General features: G+C 33.8%; 1 protein-coding gene across 16 annotated transcripts in view; it reads left to right on the top strand.

Moving 5' to 3' along the window:
* Positions 1–26,093, top strand: part of LOC149804145 (uncharacterized) — a 304,793-nt gene that overhangs the window by 170,886 nt on the left and 107,814 nt on the right. For all 16 annotated transcript variants that reach the window (XM_089954101.1, XM_089954099.1, XM_089954104.1 and 13 more), the window contains 5 exons: positions 10,817–10,999; positions 15,739–15,926; positions 17,697–17,829; positions 23,966–24,046; positions 24,387–24,485. In XM_089954101.1, coding sequence (XP_089810227.1) covers positions 10,817–10,999; positions 15,739–15,926; positions 17,697–17,829; positions 23,966–24,046; positions 24,387–24,485 — 684 coding nt within the window. The remainder of the gene's footprint in view (positions 1–10,816; positions 11,000–15,738; positions 15,927–17,696; positions 17,830–23,965; positions 24,047–24,386; positions 24,486–26,093) is intronic.

Genomic DNA, 26,093 nt, shown 5'->3' with positions numbered 1-26,093 from the left:
ATTGTGCTACAGTTTAAAAAATATTTTATTTTTTTCCCCGTGTATAATGATTTTGTATAATTGCTTTGATTTGGTGTTTTATAGCACATAACACAAGTATATTATTTAGTATTAAGACAGAGCAAAGTGCCCTATCCAAGGACACACCATGGTGGCTGACCCAGCTGATCCAATGCTAGGATTTGAACCCAGACTATTTTGGACACAAAGCCTGGCATGCTAACCACTGAGCAACCTTGGCTCCTGATTGTGTATGAATATTGAAATATCAGATTAGAAATTGTGTTGGGATTAAAGTGATATAAAATTGCCTGCCACTGCACAGTACCTAGGTGAACACGGTTGAAAAGAAAAGTTTACCGGTAATATCTGCATGGGAATACATACCTGGTATTTGAAATAAATTACTTCTTTGTGAATCTGTTACGTAAACCATTCCAGGGTCACCATTTATTATTGGACCTTAGCTTTATCAGTTTTTATCCTGCATTCAAAAGCATGGCAAGAAATGTTTACCATGTACAGACTACTAAATCCTTCCTTTCAACTCCAAACCAAATATATCTTGTGCACATTTACATTCATTTAGTAGTCTGTACCTGTAATTTTTCCAGTCTTGTATCAAAGGTCACACTTTCTTCATTAATCACCATTTTTATATTTTAGGGACTGTAAAAAGTGTCAAGGGTTTCAGTATCAAGAGGTATTTTGTCTAGTTTTGTGTAATTGGTACCTAGGAGTATAGTTGAGTGGTGATCCAATAAATATATCGGAATGTCAAACAAGACCATGTCCATGTGTCCAATAAGGCAGTTACTGTGATGACTTTACATGGTAGTGTTAAATCATTGGAGATGGAAGCTTTAACATTGTAGAACTAGATACTGTGTCCAGTAATGCAGTTATAGTGAACACCATGGTAATGTTACATCAAAGATGGAATCATGAGCAGTGTAGCACAAGACCATTTGTCCATTAAGGTAGTTACAAAGATCACTCAACATTACATCATCAATGGTGAATCATGAAAAAGGAGTAATCTGCAGTAAAGCAACAAACAACCCTTAATTTCCTCATCATTCATTTTGCCCCTTCTGGTTAAAACCACTTCTCTATCCCCCCTCCTTTCTCCTTATAGGGATAAAGCTAAATTCTCGGATTGCTGTGTACAACAAAATTCCTTACAATAGACCCAGTTTAAGCCTTAATCTTAAATGGTATAGGAGGAGTTGAGGACCTATTTCAAGTAGGCAGCATCATATAGTTTCATATAGTTTCCCTCCCCCTTTACACACACACAGCTGTTCAAAAAACAAATGAGCAGACACACAGACAAACAGCTGTCCCAAAAAAGAAAAGAACACACACAGACACACAATGTTCTAAAAACAAATGAGCATACACAAAGACAGACAAACAGAGGTGTCCCAAAAAACAAATGAACACACACACACACACACACACACACACACACACACACACACACACACACACACACACACACACACACACACACACACACACACACGTCCTAAAAACTAATAAGTGCAACAGTAAGCAAAATGTTGGAAAACATTTCTACCTACTTTTGGTACAGGCAATAATTTCAAATTTATTGATAAAATTGTATTTAATTAGCAAAGAAGGTGCAAAGTAAATGATGTACAAATATCAAGATTCCAAATTCCAAATTCACTTGTTGCTTAGGTTTAAATAAAATTCCAAAACCTGTGCACAACCATTATTTATTGTGCACCCATGCTTGAGTTTTGGGTGCACAGGCCCATAAATGGGGGCACCTACAATGTGCATGTGTGTACCCAGCACAGTCCTGAGTCTCTTTGTACACCATATATTTATATTTGTGTAAAGTACGCCATGCATTGAAATTGTAGATATAGACCTTCCTAATGGCATTGTTTGAAATGTCTCTTTCAAACATATTCAGTTTCTGAAGTTTGAATTCAGATAATCTCATAGATTATGCAGTTGTGAATTTCCCCAAACTGGTTGGAATGCCTGACTAAATATTGACATACTAGATCTATACTTGAGTCACCTTGGATGAGGGAAGAGGTGCACATATTTCTCCTTTTTGTGCTGAAAAGGTCACTTATCTATAAATACATTTTTTGGAAAGTCACTCTAATTAATGTGCATATTAAAAATTCTTAAAGTTTTTAGATATATTGTGGATAGTTTTAAATGTTGATTATGGTGGTAAAGATTGTCCGACACTATAAGGGCATGTACATTTTGATTTTGTATAGTGCTTACCATTAGTATGATTTACACCATTGTTATTTTTTCATTCTATCTGAGCAGTTTTTAGACCATTTAGTAAAACATTCTCTATTGATCATATTATATAGTTAGTAAACATTCTTTATTGATCATATTATGTTGCAAAATCTGCAGGGGTTCACGTCTCAGGTTCAGCCTATGTGGGTATATGAGAAAGCTTCCCTGTAGCCTCTCATGGGTCGTTGGTTTTTTCCAGGGTTTTCCCAGGTTCTTCCCCCACCATTAGTACTGGCCGCCATGTATAGCCTATCTTGTGATGAAAAATGGCATTAAACCCCACAACAACAACATCATGTTGGAAAAATGGGGAAATAATGTTTATAAAGGTTATTTGCAAATACTTTATCATGTTACCATATTATTTAAAACTTTAAAAGATGCAGTTATTTTGTGAGCTTTAAAAAAGTGTAAATGAAAGAAAATGGTTATTTTGAATTTTAAAGATAAAGTTGTGGATGTGTTGTATTTCTGGAGTAGCTTTTTTGGTTTGTTTAGCTCCTTTGGTTACTGTCACAATCCGTTATTGTTGCCTCATATTTGAACTTTTACATGGAACAGTTGTGTTACAAGAGAGTTACAGGAATGAAATTGTGTCCTGTAATAACCTGAAGTACATAAACCTATTCTGTAATGAGAAGCTATGTGCTGTGATAACCTGAAATATATAAACCTACTCTGCAATGTGAAACTGAATGCTGTGATAACCTGAAATATATAAACTTACTCAGCAGTGTGAAACTGAATGCTATGATGACCCATATAACATAAATCTATTCAGAAGTGCAGTGAATAGTTGAGTTTTGAGCCCATGCAGGTCCCATTTCGCACAAGTATTTATTCTTTCATGTCAAAACTGTTTCCTCCATGCTCAAGGTGGGATTTGGTGACATTGTACGGAAGATTAACTCTGTCAATATTGTTTTTCAGCAGGTTGGTTGGTATTATCAGGCTTTATCTTGTATACATTACATGGTCTAATCGTATGGAAGTGTGTGGCTTGTGGACTTATTGTGGCTATGTTTGACTGATAACAACAGGTTTAATGAAGCGTTATCGAGAATGTATTGCTCTTAAGTTTCGTTTAACACCTACTTATGGCCTGAGTAGAAATTATACCAAAATATTTGGTCAGTGTCAACATCCTATAGCCATCAGCGCAAAGAAATAACTTGATGTTATACTTCTTATATGAATCAAATATTTTGCCATAATACAATTAAAATGACTGAAGATAATCTTCAAGGAAATGATGGAATTCTTTCCAGTAGATGAAAAAGGAAGAAAAAAGTGACTGGATTATGTTTTTGATTCTTTTAAATTCTTGATTGTGATTGACTCACAAGTTTTTACCACTGTGAACAATTTTCAGTTATGATCAGTGTTTCAAGGTTCATAATATTTAATATAAACAAGCATGGATTACACAACATTTGTCACAGGACCTCTTGGAAGATACATTTTAAGGTATTGTTTTAATTTCTTGTTAATAATAGTGTATATAGGTTTCATCTCAGTGAAGGAAAGTTTAGAGATCTGTTGTAAATTTGTTTTTAATGGTGGAGTTTGTTTATGTTTTTGAAACTTTCACATTAGAATTATGCATTACAGCTCTGCCAGTTAAAAAGTTTGGTCTAACAACAAAACATCTGTTACCAGAGCAACTTTAATGGTGAAGCATGGTAAATCTCCATATTTTTGCAGATACTCACCACCCACATATAGAATGATGTCTTCCTGTTATGACTGTGTATATATGTAGTTTAATCAGAAAATGTGTAAAAATGACATTTTGACTGAAATTTGTTTGCATTGGACCTTGAACACTCCCACTCCCACCCACCCAGATAGAAGCCAAGAATGACACCCCACTATATGTAGCTCCCACAGCAGCAGGATACTTGGAAATGTTTTGTAATTTTCTACTCAGTGGTTGTATATTATGCAATTGGAGTATAGCCCTTCAGTATACCACAGATTGTATATAAGGCAGTTGGATCATAGTCCTTCGGTATACCACAGATTGTATATAAGGCAGTTGGAGTATAGTCCCTGTACCACAGATTGTATATAAGGCAGTTGGGGTATAGTCCCTCATTATACCACAGATTGTATATAAGGCAGTTGCAGTATAGTCCTTCAGTATACCACAGATTGTATATAAGGTAGTTGGAGTATAGTCCCTCAGTATACCACAGATTGTATGTAAGGCATTTGGAGTAAGAGCCTTTCCCAGGGACACGCACTGCCACTGCTTTGGCCTGGTCTTAGCAGGATTCAACCTGCAGCATTCAGGTCATGAGTCCAGCACTCTAACCACTGAACCACTTCACCTCAAGGTGTGGTTATAGATAACATTCATTTGGCTACCATATATATTTGCTTATAAGTTTGACTCCAACTACAAACTGCACAGAACTAGATAATGCTGTTGCATATTGCACCAGCAGATCTGGGTCTATGCAGTTTGTGTGGTGTAATCTGTAGAACAAACAATATAGACCCTGATCTGCTAGCACATTGTGCAAAGGCAGATCAGGGTCTGTGTTGTTTGCTATTGGACTCAACTTAAAAGCAGGTATATACAGCAATTCAATTCTATCATTGCTGTATACTTTTATTGAGCAGCACATGTGACAGAACGGAGTGGTCCAGTTAGGACGGATCAGGAGATTTGCAAAATTTGATCAGGAGTTTGGACTTCATATCATGAGGATTTTCCTTGACATAATTTTTAGGCATGCACATTGGCAAAAGTGAAAAGTATTTAAAAACTTTCCTTTCTGTGTATTAAAATATGCACACCATCTCATCACATTAGTCCTTTGACAGTAACTAGCTGCAGTTCATACTGTCCTTATATGTAACACAAGCAATTATAACTGTTCTTGGTAGATCATTTCCTGGATTATATTTGAGGCAGTCCTCATTATTGTTGATCACAACTGTCAAGAGTCTGTACTCTTAAAATAGTAACAGAAAGAATGAAAAGTGACAAGCTTTGTAAAATTCAACAAATAATTTAATTTTCTCTAGAATACAAAGTGAAAATGCAGCAAAAAGAACTTACGGCATTGTGAATGAAATCCCACAATAATCTAAGAATTACAGACACAAGTCCTAATAATTTAAAGTCCAGAATAAAATTCTGTAAAAGTCCAGAATAAATCCAAAAGCTGAAGGCGGTGATGTGTCTGTGGCAGCCTGTAGAGTGTTGAAGTGCCAACAGTCTTTTGTTGAATCACAGTAATATAATTCCAGGTTTGAATTCACTATAAATTCCAGTGAATGTCTCTTTCCAAGCATTTTGTCAGTGTACTGTTGTATTTTTAGAGAAAATAGTCACTCGAATTAAGTAATTTGAAGAAATAAATTTCCAGTCCAAAAATAATATACTGGACACAACATTAAATGCAACTTTAAAGTGCTAGATCTTAAAGCATGACTGAAAAATCCTTTCAGCTATAAGATTATATAGTTCTCTACTTGACCTCAGGTCACAATTAGCATTTTCTAAACAAGCCATTACCTAATGGAAAATAACCCTCTAGAATGATCCTAATGTTTACAAAAAAAGACCCATAACCTGGATTATGTAAAGTTCACTTAGGAAATTCATAAACCTAGACCTAGACCCAAATAATTATATTTACTTCTGTTAATAATAACACTGATTTTAAACCCATAGACATATAGAAGAATTTAGCTATCTATTAGTTGTTTACACAGAAAAAAATGTCAGTTATTAGGTCAAGCAGAAATGAACTCATTCTTGGGCAAGGTCAAGTCCAACATACATTCTTACATTACAGTAGCATGTAATGGAGTAAAAATAATAAAAGTAATAAAAATAGCCAAACTAACTAACAAACAAGGTAAATTAAATATACATAGCACAACACATAGGAGATGATGTATCGTTAATGGTGGGAGGTTTCTGCTAGATATATAGTGAGTCAAACTTTTAATCAGAATAGAAAATGTTCTTTCAGCGTATTCATTGAACGTGGCAATGTTAGCACCACTCTACTGAATCCACCAAGGAAGTGAATTGATTTCTGCATCTTAAAAATGACTTTACGGGAATGGCAGAATGCATATTCATGTTTCGTTGAACTTGATTGCATTCGTTATTGAATTTCATATGATATTAGTATTTTAGAATTGGGAGGTTTAGTTTTCTGAACAAACTTTAAATACCAAAACCAATCTGACCTGTTTTATGCCACTCTAGCTTTTTCAAAATGACTTGATTTGTCAAATTTGGATTGTGTTGCTGTTTTTACCTGATTTTACCATATTGGTGGAATGATTTGACCTGATGTGCCCCGATTTGTGCAATGATTTGACCTGATTTCACCCGATTTGGGGAATGTTGGATTGTGTTGCTGTTTTGAGTAGATTTGGGAATGTTGGATTGTATTGGGGAATGTTGGATTGTGTTGCTGTTATGTAACCTGATTTGACCCGATTTGTGGAATGTTGGATTGTGATGCTGTTTTGAGTGGATTTGGGAATGTTGGATTGTATTGGGGAATGTTGGATTGTGTTGGGGAATGTTGGATTGTGTTGCCGTTATAACCTGATTTGACCCGATTTGTGGAATGTTGGATTGTGATGCTGTTTTGAGTGGATTTGGGAATGTTGGATTGTGTTGGGGAATGTTGGATTGTGTTGCTGCTTTGACTTGATATGTGGAATTTTGCATCATTTGCATGCACATCAGTTCAATGTGTTTTCCGGTGTACAGTGGCAGGTCATAAATGTTCAAGAAAATCTGTACTCTCCTTGGACTTACAGACTCCAATATCTATGTAAGCATTTCCTCCCATTAAAGGGGATATGAAAACAATTGCCATCGATAGTGTGCAGAAACCCTGTATAATGGCAGTACTAATAAAAAGAGTAGGTACTTTCAGTCTATTGTGGCCCAAATTTTAAATTTTCAAAAAAGTTAGTTGATCTGAGAATGACAGCAAAACAATTGATTAGCATTTGTAAACCTTTAAATTGTATTTGATGTTTTAATAATTACTTAGATATTTTTAAGAAGCAGGTGGAAAGTACAGCTTCAGCAAACAGGCACGATGATTTTGACATAAAACAGAGACATTCTTGTGAAATAAACAGCATTATACATGAAGAATATATTATAGACATGAAGTTTCCTCCACATTTTAAGAGATAACAGTTGTTACATTATTATACAATTATGCCATTGATGTTCAAAGGACAAGGTTGGACATGGACCAGTTTTGGTCCCCAAATTAGTGATAAATTTAAGTGAGTGTAAGAAAATGTATTATTGTTATCATACAATCACTATGTGTCCAAAGTAACACATATACCAGTGATAATATGGAACATTGTGAAATAAACATTTAATTTTATTCCGCATATGTTCATCAAGCATCGCAGAGTTTGACATATTTCTGCATATTTAAAGTCCTCAAAACTACTACTGCACTCAGGATATATATATATATATATATATATATATATATATATATATATATATATATATATATATATATATATATATATATATATATATATATAAAGAGTACAAATCATATGGTGAATAACAATCCTTTCAAGTGCACTGGCTTCAGCAAGGGATCATGTGTGTCAGGGATTGATTAAGATAAATGCAGTAAACTGATAACAAACAGTGCAAAACTAGTATCTAACTAGCCTGAGTGCTTTTGACTCTTTAATGAGTCTTTTTCAAGGCAAATACAAAACAGAGGCTAAAAAAAACCTCAGGGACATCCTTGTCAGGGTGAAGTTAACGCCAATCACTAATCAAGACCAACCTAGTCAATCTGGTCCCTGTGGCGATAAAAGGTGCAAAACCTGTCAACATATGATAGAGACCAGGACATTTTCAACCACAGTGACTAGAGAAAAATTAAACATTCATGGTCCAAACAAAACGTGCAAAACAGAGAATGTCATTTATCTCATCACATGTAAGACCTGTAGCCTTCAGTATGTTGGAGAAACTGTAAAGCTACACAAAAGGATCAACCTTCGTAGATCTGATTGGATGACAAAGAAGCTGTACAGAAGCAGAACACTTCTCGTCCCCATGCCACACTTTCAGTGATATAACACTTATTGCAATTGCTCACAACCACAACTGGAGACCCCAAACCAGGAAAGAAAAGGAATCTTACTGAATACGCCACTTTAGAACATTGAGACCAAGTGGTTTAAACCAAGAAGACTAGAGAAAGACAGCCATGCACAAATAAAATTATCTTTTGCAGCCAACACATTTTCTTTATGAAACAGCCATGTAGAGTTTTGCAGGCTGTGTTTCAGTTTTATTTGTTTGTCTTGTCTATATTTTGTGTTGGACTTTGAAATAGACTCATTAAAGAGTCGAAAGATCTCCAGCTAGTTAGATACTAGTTTTGCACTGTTTGTTGCATATATATATATATATATATATATATATATATATATATATATATATATATATATATATATATATATATATATATATAATGTTGGGATTTATTTTTGAGAGAAGATACTATGTAAAACCATCTAACATGTATGCAAAGGAGGATTGTATTGTTAGGACAATTTGGAACATTCTTAAACATAAAAACACCATAATATTGGGATGAGGGTAACTGATAATACAATGAGTGCATGAAGGATGTCAGCTCACAACAACAACAACTGAAAGCAGCTAATGTTATTATTTTACTAATGGGTTGTGAAAGAAACTTATGGAATAAGGATAGAATTCATGATTATTATGCATCTTTTCCTTACCTATCATTTTGAGTAACATTTATTGTTTTTGTTGGTTTTTACACTGTATTCTACCATTGTGTGAATTGTCAATCATGAACCCTTACAAACATGAACAGAATATGAAATAATATTGCACAGCTATGAATTTTACTTGCCATTTAAAGCAAAGACATGCAGTTTAAAGTATTTTTTTTTTAAAAGGGAAAACAAATTATTTGGGACATAATTGATGTTACCCAATGGAACCTTTCAAAGCAGTATGCAAATTGATGTTATTATGTGCTCATTTATATCTCCCTTAACTTCACATGGTCAGAATTCTGCTGTATTTTGCGATACTGAACACCTTCATATTGCACACACAATGTGACACATGTGCCTAAAGACAGTTCATTGTATTAGGAACTACTTTGTAAACCAACCATGTACACTCGTGTAGTAGACACTTTAGGTTTTGGTTCATTAAATTTGTTTGTCAATGAAGCAGCTGTTTCATCCATTTGAAAGTATAGATGATAAAGTTAATGAGGTGGACGAGTTCACTGTTTCAGAAACTAAACTTTTAAAGAATCAAATGAATGAACATGATATTTGCATTGTCAACCACAAACGTGATAGATGTAGTAATTGAAAATACCATTCTGATTATTGAAACAGTTATTTAGGAGAATATTCATATCTTTTCTCAAATATAATCTTTAAGACTATGATGAGTGCTGTCTAGGGTCTAAAAATATAGCATAGAAAAGCATATTGAGGTCAAGGGTTATCACATATCTATCAGAGATGTACCATTTTACAAATCTGTCAAAGTACTAGATTTTAGAAAAAATGCAACTGAAGGTCTTGGTAGGAAATTAAGAGCCTCAGAGCCAATACTCCAAGATGAAGAAAAAGTATTATGGATTGCCACACAATAGCTGCTTTTCAAATTTCCCCATGTAACTATTTTGATACAGTGTTAAGCTAGCAATAGAAGATACACTGTATGATACAGGTCATAGGTCAGATCTCGATCTCTCTCTCTCTCATAAATTCATATAAATATAACCAATTTTGGGATCAATCACCATGATAAGCAATACTTTTTGTAAATTAATAACATAAAGTAAGCTCCCCCCCAACAATACATAAACAAAACAGCTGTCATCACTGATGTTTTGAACATTTTCAATTGTTCTCAATGCATTGTGGCAACATTTGGCTATTATCAGTGTATGAAGTGTTTGCATGGCATTTTTGTAAAGAAAATGACTACAAAATATATTGGGGCAGTTCTGGCAAGATTTTGACAGCATGTCAGTGAAAGATAAACATGAGAAACATTTTAAATTAAAATGATAACAGGTGTCAACAGCTAATAAGTCAGTGAAAATATATACATCATTTAAACAATGTTGCAAAACAAAAGAATAAAGGTTAGTGAAAATATATACATCATTTAAACAATGTTGCAAAACAAAAGAATAAAGTTTTACAAGTTTTATCATTGATTAGTATGCATATTGCATGCAAATGCACAGTTTAGGATAAATATTTTTTGATATTAGATATGAACTTTGTATTCATTGTTTATATTACTTTGGCTGTTTAATGATTGTTTCCCTTCATTGTAAGTGGTCTAGTATAAAAATGAAATTCGTATTTATGGAAGAGAGGGAGGTAATTTTATTGATATAAGTTTGATTGGGATCTGATATGGGACCAAAATTCACTCTTACAGTACTGACCCCTTTAATTTCAGAGAGGAACTAAACCGAATTGAGACTGAGAATGGGATAGGTCGCCATGACAGTCTGTTGCCACACGGCTCTCTCAAAGCATCTTTGACAGGATCTGGTAACATGTCTCTTCGAAGTGATGGACGTAGTGAATACAGCGTGGACGATGAGGACTCACTGGATGATCCTGACTCCCCCAGAACGAGGTGAAACATTTAAAGAAACTGTTTTGTTGTGGGTTTTTTGGTGATAATAAACACAAATTCATTGAAACTTTAATGAGAGTTTATTTAAACTGGGTTTGAGGTTTTGTGGGTTTAATGCCATTTTTCATTTCTGTTTGAGGAAAACCCAACAACCCACAGCAGCTGTAAAATATGCAGTTGACTGATTGAATTAAGTGAGTTACAACTTAACATATTTATTAGAGCAAAGGTCTTCAGAGCATAGCTTACAAAAAATAGATTTATTAACATCTGCAGATCTCCATTTTGTCTTTCAATTTTGGATGTTTTTGTTATCTTTGTCCAGGAATGTTGTGCCAAGTTTGGCAGTGCAGTTAATTTTCTGAAGTTTTGTTCTGATTTTAAAGAATTATTTTATTCTCCCAAAATCACAAAAAAAATGCCATGCAGAGTAAGAAGCGTTTAAAATTTTCTGTAGGAATTAAATATGACCTTTTTTAAAAAACAGAAATGCAAATATGAAAAGATATGCTTATGCAGTTATCTTGGCAAGGCTATTATTATATAACTACTTGTCAACTAATGTTGTAAAAGATTTATCTGTCAACATTTTATCTCAAAAGATGTAAATCATTTGACTTGGACTTACAATAACGAACACTGAATTAAAAGATAAGTATTTGATTACCTTTTTAAATTACTGATTCAGTTTATTCAATCAGTTGTATTTTATTGTTCTGATTTTTTAATATGTCTTTATATAAATTTAATTTTCTTCAAAAATGTTAAGTCTATTTCAGTTTCCTTTTGAGTAAAAAGGGGAATTTATCATATAAATATATCCATTAAAAGATGAACTTCAAAACAAATGAATTTAAAAAGATAGTCAAGTATTCATTAATTTTGTTATATTCTATTTTTAAAGTTCATTCTATTTTTAAAGTTCTTTTAGTTGAAAAAATATGGTGAAATTGATGATAAATATATGTCAGAAAGATGAATTTAGTCATTGATGGTAAATGATTTTGGAGAAGTCTTGTAGAACATTTTGTTATTCAACTGATAGATGGACATTGATAGAAATAATAGATTGCCACTGCTACAAATAATAGATGGATATAGATACATTTAATAGATGGACATTGATACAAATAGTAGACTGACATTGATACAAATAATAGATGAACATTGATATTAATAATAGAAGGACAAAAATATAAATAATAGATGAACATTGATATAAATAATAGATGGGTATTGATATCAATAATAGATTGTCATTGACACAGATAATAGACTGACATTGATACAATTAATAGACTGACATTGATACAAATAATAGATGGACATGGATACAAATAGTAGACTAACAGTGATATAAATAATAGACTGAAATTTATACAGATAATAGACTGATATCAATAATAATAACAGACAGACATTGAAACAAATAAATTTGAGGATATTATTACAGTATGTAAAAAAAAATCAAAATTGTTATACTTAGAGAACATAAAAAAAGTTACAGATTTTATACAGAAAATGTTTGTATAATTTTTAAATTTTTAAAATCTTTTTGTTGATGCATCAAAATATACATTTTTCATTTTTATTATACCTAAAAATTTGTGGAAAAGATTATTTAAATATTTTTTGAATTTGAAGCAGTACAAAATGTCAGTAATGTGTGAAATAATAGATATAATACAAATTGGACTTATTTTGGATCAGGTAATATGGAGGAAAATGAAAAGTGCAATTTATTATTATTTTACTGCCTGCATTTACCTTTAAATTACTTTAATCAATGAACACTTTTTTATTTTAAAAACTGTTTGTGGTATCAACCAACATGGACCATAAAAAATTCATTGATACACATCATGTTATTGTTAGCATGACGTCATCAGTGACATCACATTTGCATGATGTCATGACGACGTCATAGCATAGAGCCATTCTTGCTGTGTTATGTTGTTTACTACACATGAGTACAGGTACATCTTAACTTCTTTATCTAGGTGTAGATACATCAGTGGTATTTTACAAATTTAGTAACTTTTATTTCCCTTAATGTTTTTCTGAGATTTAATTCATGGTTTAATTTTTGAATAATATCAATTTTTTGTGTTTTATGCTTGTTGAAAAGTATGCATCCAGATGAAGAGTAAATGTAATCCAGGGGTGGATATTTTAGATTGTGTAACACTGCCAATATTTACACTTTTTCACTACAAAATTGCATGTGTGTGTGGGGGGGGGGGAGAGAGAGGGAGAGATCAATCATAATAACCACAGAAAATTTTTTATTGAGACTGGTTCAACATCCCTCATGCCACTTTTTTCAGATTTATTCTTTAAATACTACCTACAAATCCTGAAATCTCAGAAACACCCATCAGTTTTAGAATAAATTGGTTCATCAGTCTGGACACTATTAAAACCAAGCCAAAAAGTCTACTATTTTAAATGGAATAGGGGTGTTTTGACAGGTTTTTACTACCCCATCATGATAAAGATGATCATAGGAAGTTTCAGTTACACAAGTTCCTATGATCCGACGACTTAGAAAATATCGAGGTTGTTTGCCATTTATTATGTTTTCCATTTATTATGTTTTCCATTATGTAATAAATGAGGAATAAAATAGAAGTGAGGGCACTGGAGGCCACAAAAAAATGCTGCATGTTATGTTTTATGTCAGTAATAATAATAATAATAATGATTATGAGGATGATGATGATGATAATAATAATAATAATAATAAAAATATCCGTAATATTTTCTATGGAAGAACGTAACCACTGTTATGATCAGATGATATGGGTAGGTGTGCAGATTTCTCTTTTTTAAATATTTGCAATGAAGGAAATGAGTTGAATTTATATCATCACTTAAGCTTTCACTGTGGTTTAAAATCACAAGATTTGAATTTACAGTCCTCTATAATGTCACTAAATACTGTGACATGATTTATTTTAAATTCATGGTTTTGAGAAAAATGACTTTTTTTGAGTGTGTAAATTTATGAATTTTGCAAGGAGTCATATAAACATACAAAATTATGTTTGTCAAGCTCATATTGGTGGGAAAAAAAGATGTATCAGTCATTTTTCTGTTGGTATTGGTAACAACAAGGCATCATCATTATCAGCAGGCTATTAAAGAAATCATCATCTGAGAATTCGAGTGAAATTTACTTTATTCTACAGTTTAAAAGAAAACCAGTGCAGAAAAATCCTGCACATCAAGTACATCTTTTTTGCACCTGTGTGAAAATGCAGAGCTATTGATTATTCTCATAGTTAGAATATTACTTACTGTAATGTCATAAGTTGAATTTCTATGCCTTTGTAGTACTGCACCTTTAGTGTGGCTAAAATTATTATTATAGTGATAATAGATGAGAAACTGATTTTAAAGCCATTTATGATTTAGGAAGTCGAAAAACATTTGCAAAACTTAATTTAAAAATGCTTATCAGAATTTGAGCACTTTGTCACAGAGCTTCTTGGCAAAGGGGATTTTCACAATTGGACATATGGTGTTGATATGCATTCAGATATGGATGAAGATGCAGCTTCATGAGAGACCTTGAAACAGTTTTGTTCATAAGATGTAGAGTAAACGACATTGGAGATGTTTAACCCTTTAAGCCCCGATCCCGTCTGTAGGCGTGATCCGGTTTCTGCATTCAATGGCCGATCCCGCCTGTAGTCGTGATTTTTTTACTGCATTCAATGGCCGATCCCGTCTCCAAGCGTGATGAATGTGTGTTAGATTCAACGTCTCTGATTGGTTAGAAATGGGTTTATTCCAAGAACTAACAACTATTAAACCAATCAGAAATGATTTTACTTTCATTTGCGGAAATTTGAATTGTTCAGAAGCTAAGGGCTCCTGTTTTGAAAGCGGTTTAACTACACGTGTTCTGGTCATGAAAAATCGTAAATGATGGCGGACGTAAGAGTAATTTTTGATGAGAGCAAAAATGAGGAGTTTCTCGGGTTTGATCTTGAAAATACTGAGCAAGCTGAGGAAAGATATGTTCGCCAGTTGGATATTTTGTGAGATTTCGATTCGGACATAGAAGTTTCTGAGATTGAATCGTCCGAAGATGAGGATGCTGACAGCGATGATGATCGAGTTCTTGCGGATAAACGTTGCACATAATTTTGTAAATTCTGTATAAATAAGTCGTGAAAGACTTGGACAAATAGGGAAAAAAAATACATCACTGTGTAGACAAATTTATTTGCAATAAATGGTGAAACTTTCTTGGATTTTAATTGGATATAAGCAGAGAAATTAAGGTAAGAGTGAATGCATGTGCACGATGTTTACAAAATTTTTCAAACAGGTAAAAACTCTGGGGCACACGCAGCTAGACACAGCTTAGCGCTGCTGGGGCATAGCAGCAGTGATACTGATAACGGGTCTGGGGCTGAATGAGTTAAACAAAAAGAATCGGGTCCAAATTTATTGGTCAACTGATTTTACATTTGGCTATTAGGCATGTGTCAGTTAGGTGAGAACTGTCAGGTCCACTTGGGCATCTTGTTGGTATGGTGTTGGCTATTAGGCAGAGAGCTGGTGAGCCATGTCATGTCCACTTGGGCCTCTTGCTGGTATGGTATTTGCTGTGAGGCAGATAGCTGGTAAGCAATGTTAGGTCCGGATGGAAATTTTGTTGCAGTCATACTCTGACAAAGAGTTTTTGGTTTCTTTTAATATTTTTTTATATTTATTTCATTTTGTAGGCCTGAAACCTCCTTGTCCCACCTAAATGGTCTCTATGGCAACTCAGTTAACTACAATCCCCTTGAACCTGGCTTTGATGATGATGGACTCTCAGTTACATCAACAGAGAATGGAGACAACAGTCTAGCCTATAGGCCTGAAAATTTGCCATACGGAAAAGACATGTTGGTCAATATGAACCTTTCAGGTAGGCTTAAGTTACAGGCAGCCTTCAGCTTTATTTTTATCTCAGTGAAGTTTGCTGTGTAGGTAGTTATTCTAAACAAACTTTGATTATTAAAATTTACTATATTTTTAACTTCTTAAATTGTATAGTTTATGCAGCAGCTGTTCTTATGACATGGTGTTAGTGTCTTTTAAATTTGAGTTTCATTCCTTAGCTTAAATATTGTAATCATATTCTCTGCTTATATATTGTATCATATGCTTAGCTGACACATTAATTCATATCCTGTACTTTCGCATTGTAACATGTCCTTAACTTATTGTAAAATGTCCTCAGCTGGCACATTGTATCATATCCTCTACTTATTCATTGTACCATGTCCTCAGCTGACACATTGTATCATATCCACTACTAACACATTGTATCACGGAATCAGCTGACACATTGTATCATATCCTTTACTTACATATTGTATCATATCATCAGCTGATACTTTGTATCATATCCTCTACTTAGACATTGACTTCCAACTTTTCTTTGTATCATAGCATTATTTGACTGTATCATATTCATAGTTGACATAGTGTATATATCAATTTACATATTGTATCATATCTTCAGCTGACATGTATCATATCCTCTACCTACATATTGTATCATATCCTCAGCTGACTTGTATCATTTCATCAGCTTAAACATTGTATCATATCCTCAATTTACACATTGTATCATGCCATCTGCTGACACATTGTATCATATCATCAACTTACACTTTTGTGTCTTGAGGAGTAATTTACTACAGCAGAGAGTTCCAGTTGATAAGAAAGAAGCCCCAAAGCTTCTCTAACACAGAAATTGTTATTAGAAACAGGATCCAAAAGAATTTGCACACTGAATAACTTTTATTCTAACTTTATTTTTCAGTTGTGAATTTTCATAACCTTTGTTCATTGATGCCTGATTTTGTTCTTATCAGAAGAACTATGTCTAAGTTTGATTTTTTTTAAAAACCACACAGTCTCTTCATTGATATGAAATACAAGACCATCAGAAACAAAACTGACCAGTAGTTCTTGTACTATCCAATATGGTGTACTTATGATTTGTTCTCCTTACTTAACAGAGTGTGTTCGGTTATCAGTCTATCTGACTTGGAAAAGAAATTAGAGAAGCTGAAAGCTGAAAGGCTTTTTTTAATGGCAATAACCCACAGTTAATTTTTTAAAAATATGATTCACTTGGTAAATTATGGAAATATATCAATAGTTATTTGTCAGATTTGATATTGTTGGGACAATATGATAACAATTTTCCTTGACTTTTAATATAATCTGTATAAATATTTATGCAATGGAGAAACAGCAGAAAGCTAAAATTGTTGTCTTCTTTATGATTTAATATGCCTGATGTACCAGGCATGTGCAACTATCTTCAGGACACAGGCTGGATAATAATTTTTTAATGTACCCATATGTAATTGTCACCGTTTAAAATCAGGTCATGGGCCCCTGTATGTAGGATGCACATACCTGAAGTAATGCATGGTGGCATAACTGTTTTGATTGTTTCTAAGATCAGTGAACTAGTTTCAGTTTACTTTAACGATTAGTTCCCTGACCTTAGTCACTTGTGAATTTTAAAGATATAAACATTTCTTTATCCTTTTCAAGTTACTTTCATTGTTACTTTCAATGTTAAGTTTCATCATCTCATGAAGTAATTTATCAGTTTTATGCCTTCCCCACTAGACTGACATTTTTAAAATCTTCATTTACTTATTAAACAATTTAGATCCTGGGGCAGTATTGAAGCTCCAGGAACATTTGAGAGAACACAGGCGGCAGCTGGAACATGAGAGGAACCAGAAAATGCTGATCGAGAGCAAATATAAGTCACTTGGCAAGGAGAAGAATGAATTACAAAAGTAAGCAGAACAGTCTTTAAGTCTAGCTTTAAAAATTTTGGAGTCATATTGCTATGATATATGCAGTGTGGCAGTTTATAGTGATGTCTAGCACTGGGTCATCATACCACAGACATGTAGCATCATGTCTCACCCAGTCACATTATCCTGACATCAGGCCAACCAGTCCTAACACTAACCTCTTAATGCTGAGTTCCAAGCGAGGCAGCTACTAGTAACATTCTTTTATACGTCTTGGGTATGACTAGACAGGGGTGCAAACCCGCAATCTCCCATATCAGATTGGATGCTCTAATCACTTAGGCCATCAGAACAGTCCCTTTTTGAAGAGAAAGTGGAAGTTAAATGTTGGGACATATGAGCATGTGTATGTAATGCCATCTATTACATGTATAAACTCATGAGATATCATTGAGACTGGTTAGTTGATTAGAGTCTAAGTCTGTAACCCTCTGATCTGTCTCTAAGATAATATAAACATGCACACTGTCAAAGTCAACTAATATGATTTGATGTCATCCAATCAGATTTTAGAATTCTGATTTTTGATTTGATGGAATATATGCTTCCATTAAGATCTCAGACAAGTTCAGTAATGAGCAAGATCAACACATGCTAATTAGGTGATCTTGTGTCAACTTGGCTGAGCTATTTACCATGTCTGGAGGCCATATTTCTGATCTGGTTTTTTATCAAACTTGAAATATGTACTGATATCAAGAATTTGGAATATATTCTTATATCATCATGAGTTACAGTATTTACCATATATCTTAGGACAAGATAAAATGATTTTTTTTTCCTGTCCAAGAACTTAGGGTGAAACTTTTTTTTACCTAAGTCATATGTTCCAAGACATGGGAATAAATTTGTGTTGAATTTACATGTCTCCCCACTCACACTGTGTTACAATGAAATAGATAAATAAAACGCTTATTTGATAATAAAATGAAAGAAATTAACATTGTATTGTTATCATTTATTTCTCTTTTTTTCCATCATGAACAGTTTATTAAGGACAAAAAATATATCCACTAACTCTGCATGTGTGGCATATGCATCCATACTGTAGTGTGTATTGCTTATGTCAGATAATACACAACACATTGTTCATTGATGTGAATATAGAGAAATGAATCATGTTTGGTTGTACTCAAAAGTTTGAATATGTTATCAACATGAAAACTGGATCCAGCAAAATTGCAAACAAGAGATAGAGGAGGAGAGCAATATCAACCGACTTCTTTAAGGCACCTGCCATTCACACATGATTGGTGTAAGGGGCAATATAACCAAGATTGTATTGTATTCATGTTAACTACTGTAGTATCATCAGTTTTCATGGGGGACCAATTTTCATGGTTTTCGTTGTTGCCCCAAACCACGAACTTAAATCACCAACGAAAAATGAGCCATATAGGATGATGACCCTCCCCACCATTTTTTTTTAGTGTTTCATTCCTAACACAGATACTAGTATTTGATATATCAAGGTCAGTAATGTAATCTGGTAATTAAATATTAGCTTTTACATGTGTTTTTTATTTTTTTTATTTTAACAACTTGAAACAAGAATTATAAATCATTTTATATTGTTTCAATGCACAAGTTCAATAAGGTATGCAGTAGCTGTAATTTTACACTCACTGCCTTAAATCGATATGTGAGGTAAGTAAGGATAGAGAAAAAATAGAGAAAAAGATGAGGTATTCAAGCAATAGTAATACTGAAAACGAAAGAAAAAATAATACAAAATAACAGTAATATGAAAATTAAATTTAATTCTTATTCAAATCAATCCTTCATTTGAGTACAACTGTTGTTGAAATATTTAAATCCTTCTGAATGCACATTCCATTTTATCCATGCATTTTTAATCCAAAAGAACAACAATCCTGTAAAATACTATAACCATTTCTTGAAACACTATTAATAATGAAACACTATCTATATACACTAATTACAGTAGAGTATTAAAGCTCACACTTCACAGATTTTTGGACAAAGCCACTGTGTCAACATCGTGTCAGTCAAGTCTCATGGTACTCACAGATGCTTCTCAGGTAAATAATCCCCAAATTGCTGAATTAAACAAGTTTATCTTTCTCAAAACCACTGATAATTAGGCCCGATCTTTCACTCATTGTCAGGGTCCTCGAGTGGCAGAGTGGTCTAAAGTGCTCTCCATTACGGATCACTGCCATCTCACCTCTGTCTGCATGGGTTCGAGTCTCTGATTCAGCCTATGTGGGTATGTGAGAAAGCTTGCCAGTAGCTTCTTGTGGGTCGGTGGTTCTTTCCAGGATTTTCCCAGGTTCTTCCTCCACCATTAATACTGGCTGCCATGTATAGCCTATCGTGTGCTGAAAAATGGCGTTAAACCCTACAACAACAGCAAAAAAGAAATTGTCAGGTAAGCTGCAATTTTCCATTCAGCATGGGGGGGGGCTAAGTTGAAGTTTACAACTCTTAAGCCACTGCGTTAATGCCATGATGATCAGAAAGTACTGATGGTGCAACTTGATGGACAGTAAGAGATCATTCATATTTACTTTAATAACCAAGTAGCCTAGCATTGTTGGCTGCATCAGCTTCCTTTGATGTTAAGCACTCAAACAAAAACATGGTGAAAGTGATTAATCTTGACAGGTGTTTTATTTGTGCTCATATAGATGGAATTGTTGTTTTAGTGTTGTTGGCTGCATCAGCTTCGATTGATTTTATTCACTTGTTCGCAAACACGGTGTAAGTATTGAACTTGCCAGATCTTTGATTTGTGCTCATACAGGGGGTAGTATTGTTTTAAACATTAAAACGACCACTGTTTGCATCAGCATAGTTTTATTCTTTTGTATTCTTTATTTTGGGTAGTGGCAGAGGTTAAATCATGAAATTAAATACCTACTAATATGCAAACTTTGACAGGTAAAACCACGAATTTCAGTACCCACGAAAATGTATTCTTTTTTTTTTACAAAACCACAACAATTGAGCCCAATGAAAATAAATGATACTACAAGTCAGTATCTTGTAAATAAAAATGATACTACAATACAAGTCAGTATCTTGTAAATAAAAATGATACTACAATACAAGTCAGTATCTTGTAAATAAAAATGATACTACAATACAAGTCAGTATCTTGTAAATAAAAATGATACTACAATACAAGTCAGTATCTTGTAAATAAAAATGATACTACAGTACAAGTCAGTATCTTGTAAATAAAAATGATACTACAATACAAGTCAGTATCTTGTAAATAAAAATCATTATTTGAAAACTAGCTGTTGCCTGTTCTAGGACAGGAGTGGCAAGTTTGAAGATAAAATTAAAATAAAGTTAAAAAAATAATAATAACAAAATTGAGATGAGCAAGTTAAAAAGCAAGTTTCAATGTAAATTACAAAAAAAAGTAGAAAAAAAACTTGGGATGCCACCATGAGTTTCAAATCTGCAACCTGTTGTTTGGCAGGCTTGACACACAGAAAGACAAATGTGGGTAATATATAAGATACATTCACTGTGAGTGCAAATGACAATATTTTTGCTGGCATGGGTTACAGAAAGTATTATTAAAGCAAGTTATTGTTGTGTCTACTATTTACCCTGCAGACATCAATGCCCGTTTGTATCAATTATGATCACAGATGGCAAATGAATAGAAGCCCTGGAGGTGAATAAACACAACTGGTATTGAGCAACAAACTTATTGTTGGAACTTACCAACAGGATATCAAATGCAAAGGTAATTTTATTACAAAGCAAGCTAACCTTAGAAGCCGACTTTGGATCCCTTTAAGTGTACCTTTTTTGCGTATACAAAAAGCTGACATTGGGAAGCCAACTTTGGTTCCTTTTTACTGCCATTCATGGGAATTTTGAAAATAAATTGAAACAATGGAACAGTTTTTAAAGCAACAAAATCTAATACTTTGTGCATGGACTTTGATGACTCATTGTCTGCCAGAAGATTCAGAGGAGAAAATAAAATCATTCCATGAATTTGTGAAGGCCAGAAGAGATGATGATTTCAATGACAGTAAGATTATTAATGTGGATGAAACTCAAGTGTACTTTGATCTCATTCCTGGACAGACTGTTGATAAGATGGGTTTTACAAGTGTCAGAATTTGCATGACTGTGGCATATAAAGTAAATCTAAGTGTAGTCATTGTAGTTTCTGCAGCAGGAGATGTGTTGCCTCCAGTGATAATTTTTCAGGGCACGTGGGAGCTAAATAATATTCATGCATTGAAAGGATGGATCATACATGTACATAATGGTTGTGTTGATGAATTGATGCTGCAGTGCATTAGAGTTTTATCTCAAGTACACAGTTTAATATTTTTAAAACCAAAATTTAAGTTTGAGTGCATTTTGTGAAATGGATTTTTCAAAAATGATTTAAAAGGTATCCCACAATTTATGACTACAAAAAATTGATGTGTCCTAGAACACACAGTGCACAAAATATTACTTTAAAAATTAATTGATTTATTCTTGCTTAGATTGGCTAAACTTTTTACCATTCTTGGAAGATATGCTTATATCAACTGGATTTAGGGACGGTTTTGATATGCTTATATCAGCTGGATTTTGGGACGGTTTTGATATGCTTATATCAGCTGGATTTTGGAACGGTTTTGATATGCTTATATCAGCTGGATTTTGGGACAGTTTTAATATGCTTATATCAGCTGGATTTTGGGATGGTTTTGATATGCTTATATCAGCTGGATTTTGGGACGGTTTTGATATGCTTATATCAGCTGGATTTTGGGACAGTTTTGATATGCTTATATCAACTGGATTTTGGGACAGTTTTGATATGCTTATGTCAACTGGATTTTGGGACGGTTTTGATATGCTTATATCAGCTGGATTTTGGGACGGTTTTGATATGCTTATATCAGCTGGATTTTGGGACGGTTTTGATATGCTTATATCAGCTGGATTTTGGGATGGTTTTGATATGCTTATATCAACTGGATTTTGGGACAGTTTTGATATGCTTATATCAACTGGATTTTGGGACAGTTTTGATATGCTTATGTCAACTGGATTTTGGGACAGTTTTGATATGCTTATATCAACTGGATTTTGGGACAGTTTTGATAATGAGCAAGAATTATGCATATTAATGAGGTGGTCTTGCATCTGTTTAACTGACTTAGTACCCCTCTATCACATTGAACATATTGAAAATGTTGTCTCAGTTATACTGCATACATGGTTATGCCAAAATGGAGTTTTGTCCAAAAGTTTTCTAAATGGTCTCTGATTTTTCCGAAATTGAATGGGGTGCCAATCTTACATCCAGTTTTTCTACCACAGTGACTGATTTGAAAATCTTATAGCTCAAGAATATCTGATATGGTTTTAACACTCCAAAGTTAAAAAGAAGAAATGGTCTTATCTTGAATTCTTGGAAAAGAGAATCTGTCCCTTTGACTCTCGTTCCTAAAAGCATTACAAATTTTTAACTTTTGTCAGCATGTGAATGATACAATTAAAAATGTTCTTTTTGTGGAATGAACATTTGCAGCCAGTTATTCTGTTAAATGCCTGAATGCCTGAAATGAATTTTATAATAATGTTTGTTGAAATTTGAGACCAGAATTCAAACCTTTGAATATTTGTAAGATATTAAAGTGAATGTGAAAATACTACGGTTAAAGTTATAATGCTACAACACAAGTTACAATGCTATAATTAAAAGTACAATACTATAAACAGATTCTCTATTACTGCGGTCCCAGTAAAGTTGTATGTTTTCTACTACTAGCTAGTTCATGGGAAAGTAAGCTGAGAAACTTTATACGTTCATAATTTTAAAGTTCTACAGTTCACAGTGGTGTAATGCTCTGATACTAACTTCTTCATCAGTATGATCTCTGTTGTTATTAACTAGTTACTACAGTAACTGATATTTAAATAGCTTTGTGTGCTTTTTTTAAAGACAATTCTTTTGATATGGGATGATGTTAAAACCTTCAGTTTGATCTCAGATTACAAATATTGCATTATCATTTTTGACAGGTTCCTGCAAAATCAGAAATTTCAGGAGAGAGAGAGAGAGAGAAAACTTTATTTTCTTGATTAACAGTTTATTTCTTGTACTTTATATTTGCAGGAAAATAGATAACCTGGGTCAGCAAAAATCCAAACTAGAACAGGAAAAACTTGACCTGGAAGCCAAAATACGGAACTTAGAGTAAGTTAATAAAATTTCTTTCATCTTGAAAGGGAGTCTTTCTAGGTACATGAATATGTTTGTATTTTCGCAGTGACTAGGAAAATAGTTTATACTAATGATCTATTTCTCAAGGAGTTGATAAAGTAAATAGCAAGAAATGATCTGTAATTATCATCTATTGCTTGAACTCAAATGCCAATTTTGAAAGTTAATTAGATAAACAACTGAAAGAAATTTAACATTTTTGCTAATATTTTGTTACAACAACCAAGTCTATTGCATGCTGTTTAATAAAAGAATCAGCTCTTGTATTTTAAATGTTTCTTTTTGAGTTTCTTATTTTCCTTTTACTGATTAGGTATGGTCTGAGTGAAGAAGAAGAAAAAAGAAAGAATGCAGAAGTTTTGTTAGCCAAAACCAAGGAACATTTAAAGAAAAAGGAAGAGGCATTTACAAGGTACTAGAAGCTGTGATATCTGGGATTGTTTATGTCTGATTTAGATAGCTGTCGAGAGACTTTTCCCAGTACAGCTTACATCTGTGTTTCTAATACAAGAATTAAAAATGGCTTAAAACCTCAGGCCTGGTCTCATTTTGACACTTTGTATATTTTTTCTTATGTAGTTTATTGTGAAATTGTTATTAATATGCAAAACGTATAAAAAGTCTGGATTTGTGCCCTTCAGTACTAACCATACAATTCTGTTTCTGAATCACCAAACAAGGTATGAACCCTCAATTCAAATCCTAATTGGCTGAAATAATTGTTGAGTGGAACAATTATTTTTAAAGGTCACTACTATATGACATTTTATGAAAGGGTGTCACATCTGCACTCTGTTGGAAATATAATTTGAACCAGATGGTGTTTCAGTTAAACAGTTTTGAGCTTTGTGTTCATACTTGTGTGGAGAATCTTTGTGAACATGATGGACAATGTTAGGCTGCTTTTAATTATGAGTTGCATTTCTAGATTCAGTTCACAATAAGTGAAAAATGAAATCATTTTTATTGAATCAATTTTTATCTTTTTAAACAAAGTCTTTTCTTCAGAATTGTGCTAGAATGTTTAATCTGCCTGGCCATGTCACCTGAACATTAATCTGCCTAGTCATGTCACCAGAACATTAATCTGCCTGGCTGTGTCACTTGAACATCAGTCTGTCTAACCTTGTCACCTGAGCATTAAATCTGCCTAGCCATATCACCTGAACATTAATCTGCCTAGTCAATGTCACCTGAACATTAATCTACCAAGTTGTTGTTGTTGTTGTTGTTCTAAGGTTTAACGCCATTTTTCAGCACAAGATAGGGTATCTATGGCAGCCAGTATAACTGGTGGAGGAAGAACCCTGGAAAACCCAGGGAAGAACCACTGACCCATGAGAAGCTACTGGCAGGCTTTCCCACGTACCCACGCTAGCTGAGCCTTGGACTCAAACATATGCAGAAAGAGGTGAGATGTCAGTGATCCGGAATGGTGAACGCTTTAGATCACTCAGCCACTTGGGGCCCCTTAATCTGCCAAGTCATGTCACTTAAACATTAATCTGCCATGTTATGGCACTTGAACATTAGTCTATCTAGTCTAGCCATATCACTTGAACATTAATCTGCCTAGTCATGTCACCTGAACATTAATCTTCCTAATTATGGCACCTGAACTTTAATCAGCCTGGTTATGGCACCTGAACATTAACCTGCCTAGTCATGTCACTTGAACATTAATCTGCCTAGCCATGTCATTTGAACATTAATGTGCCTAGCCATGTCACCTGAATATCAATGTGCCTAGCCATGTCACCTGAATATCAATGTGCCTAGCCACGTCACCTGAACATTAATCTGCCTGGTTATGGCACCTGAACATTAATCTGCCTAGTCATGTCACTTGAACATTAATCTGCCTAGTCATGTCATTTGAACATTAATGTGCCTGGCCATGTCACCTGAATATCTGTGTGCCTAGCCATGTCACCTGAATATCAATGTGCCTGGCCATGTCACCTGAATATCAATGTGCCTAGCCATGTCACCTGAATATCAATGTGCCTGGCTGTGTCAC

Source organism: Sinohyriopsis cumingii, chromosome 3 (assembly GCF_028554795.1).
Source record: "Sinohyriopsis cumingii isolate HCF-2022 chromosome 3, ASM2855479v2, whole genome shotgun sequence".
Taxonomy (NCBI): Eukaryota; Metazoa; Mollusca; class Bivalvia; order Unionida; family Unionidae; genus Sinohyriopsis; species Sinohyriopsis cumingii.
Note: the sequence above shows the minus strand (reverse complement) of the source record. Positions and strands in the feature narration are given on the sequence as shown.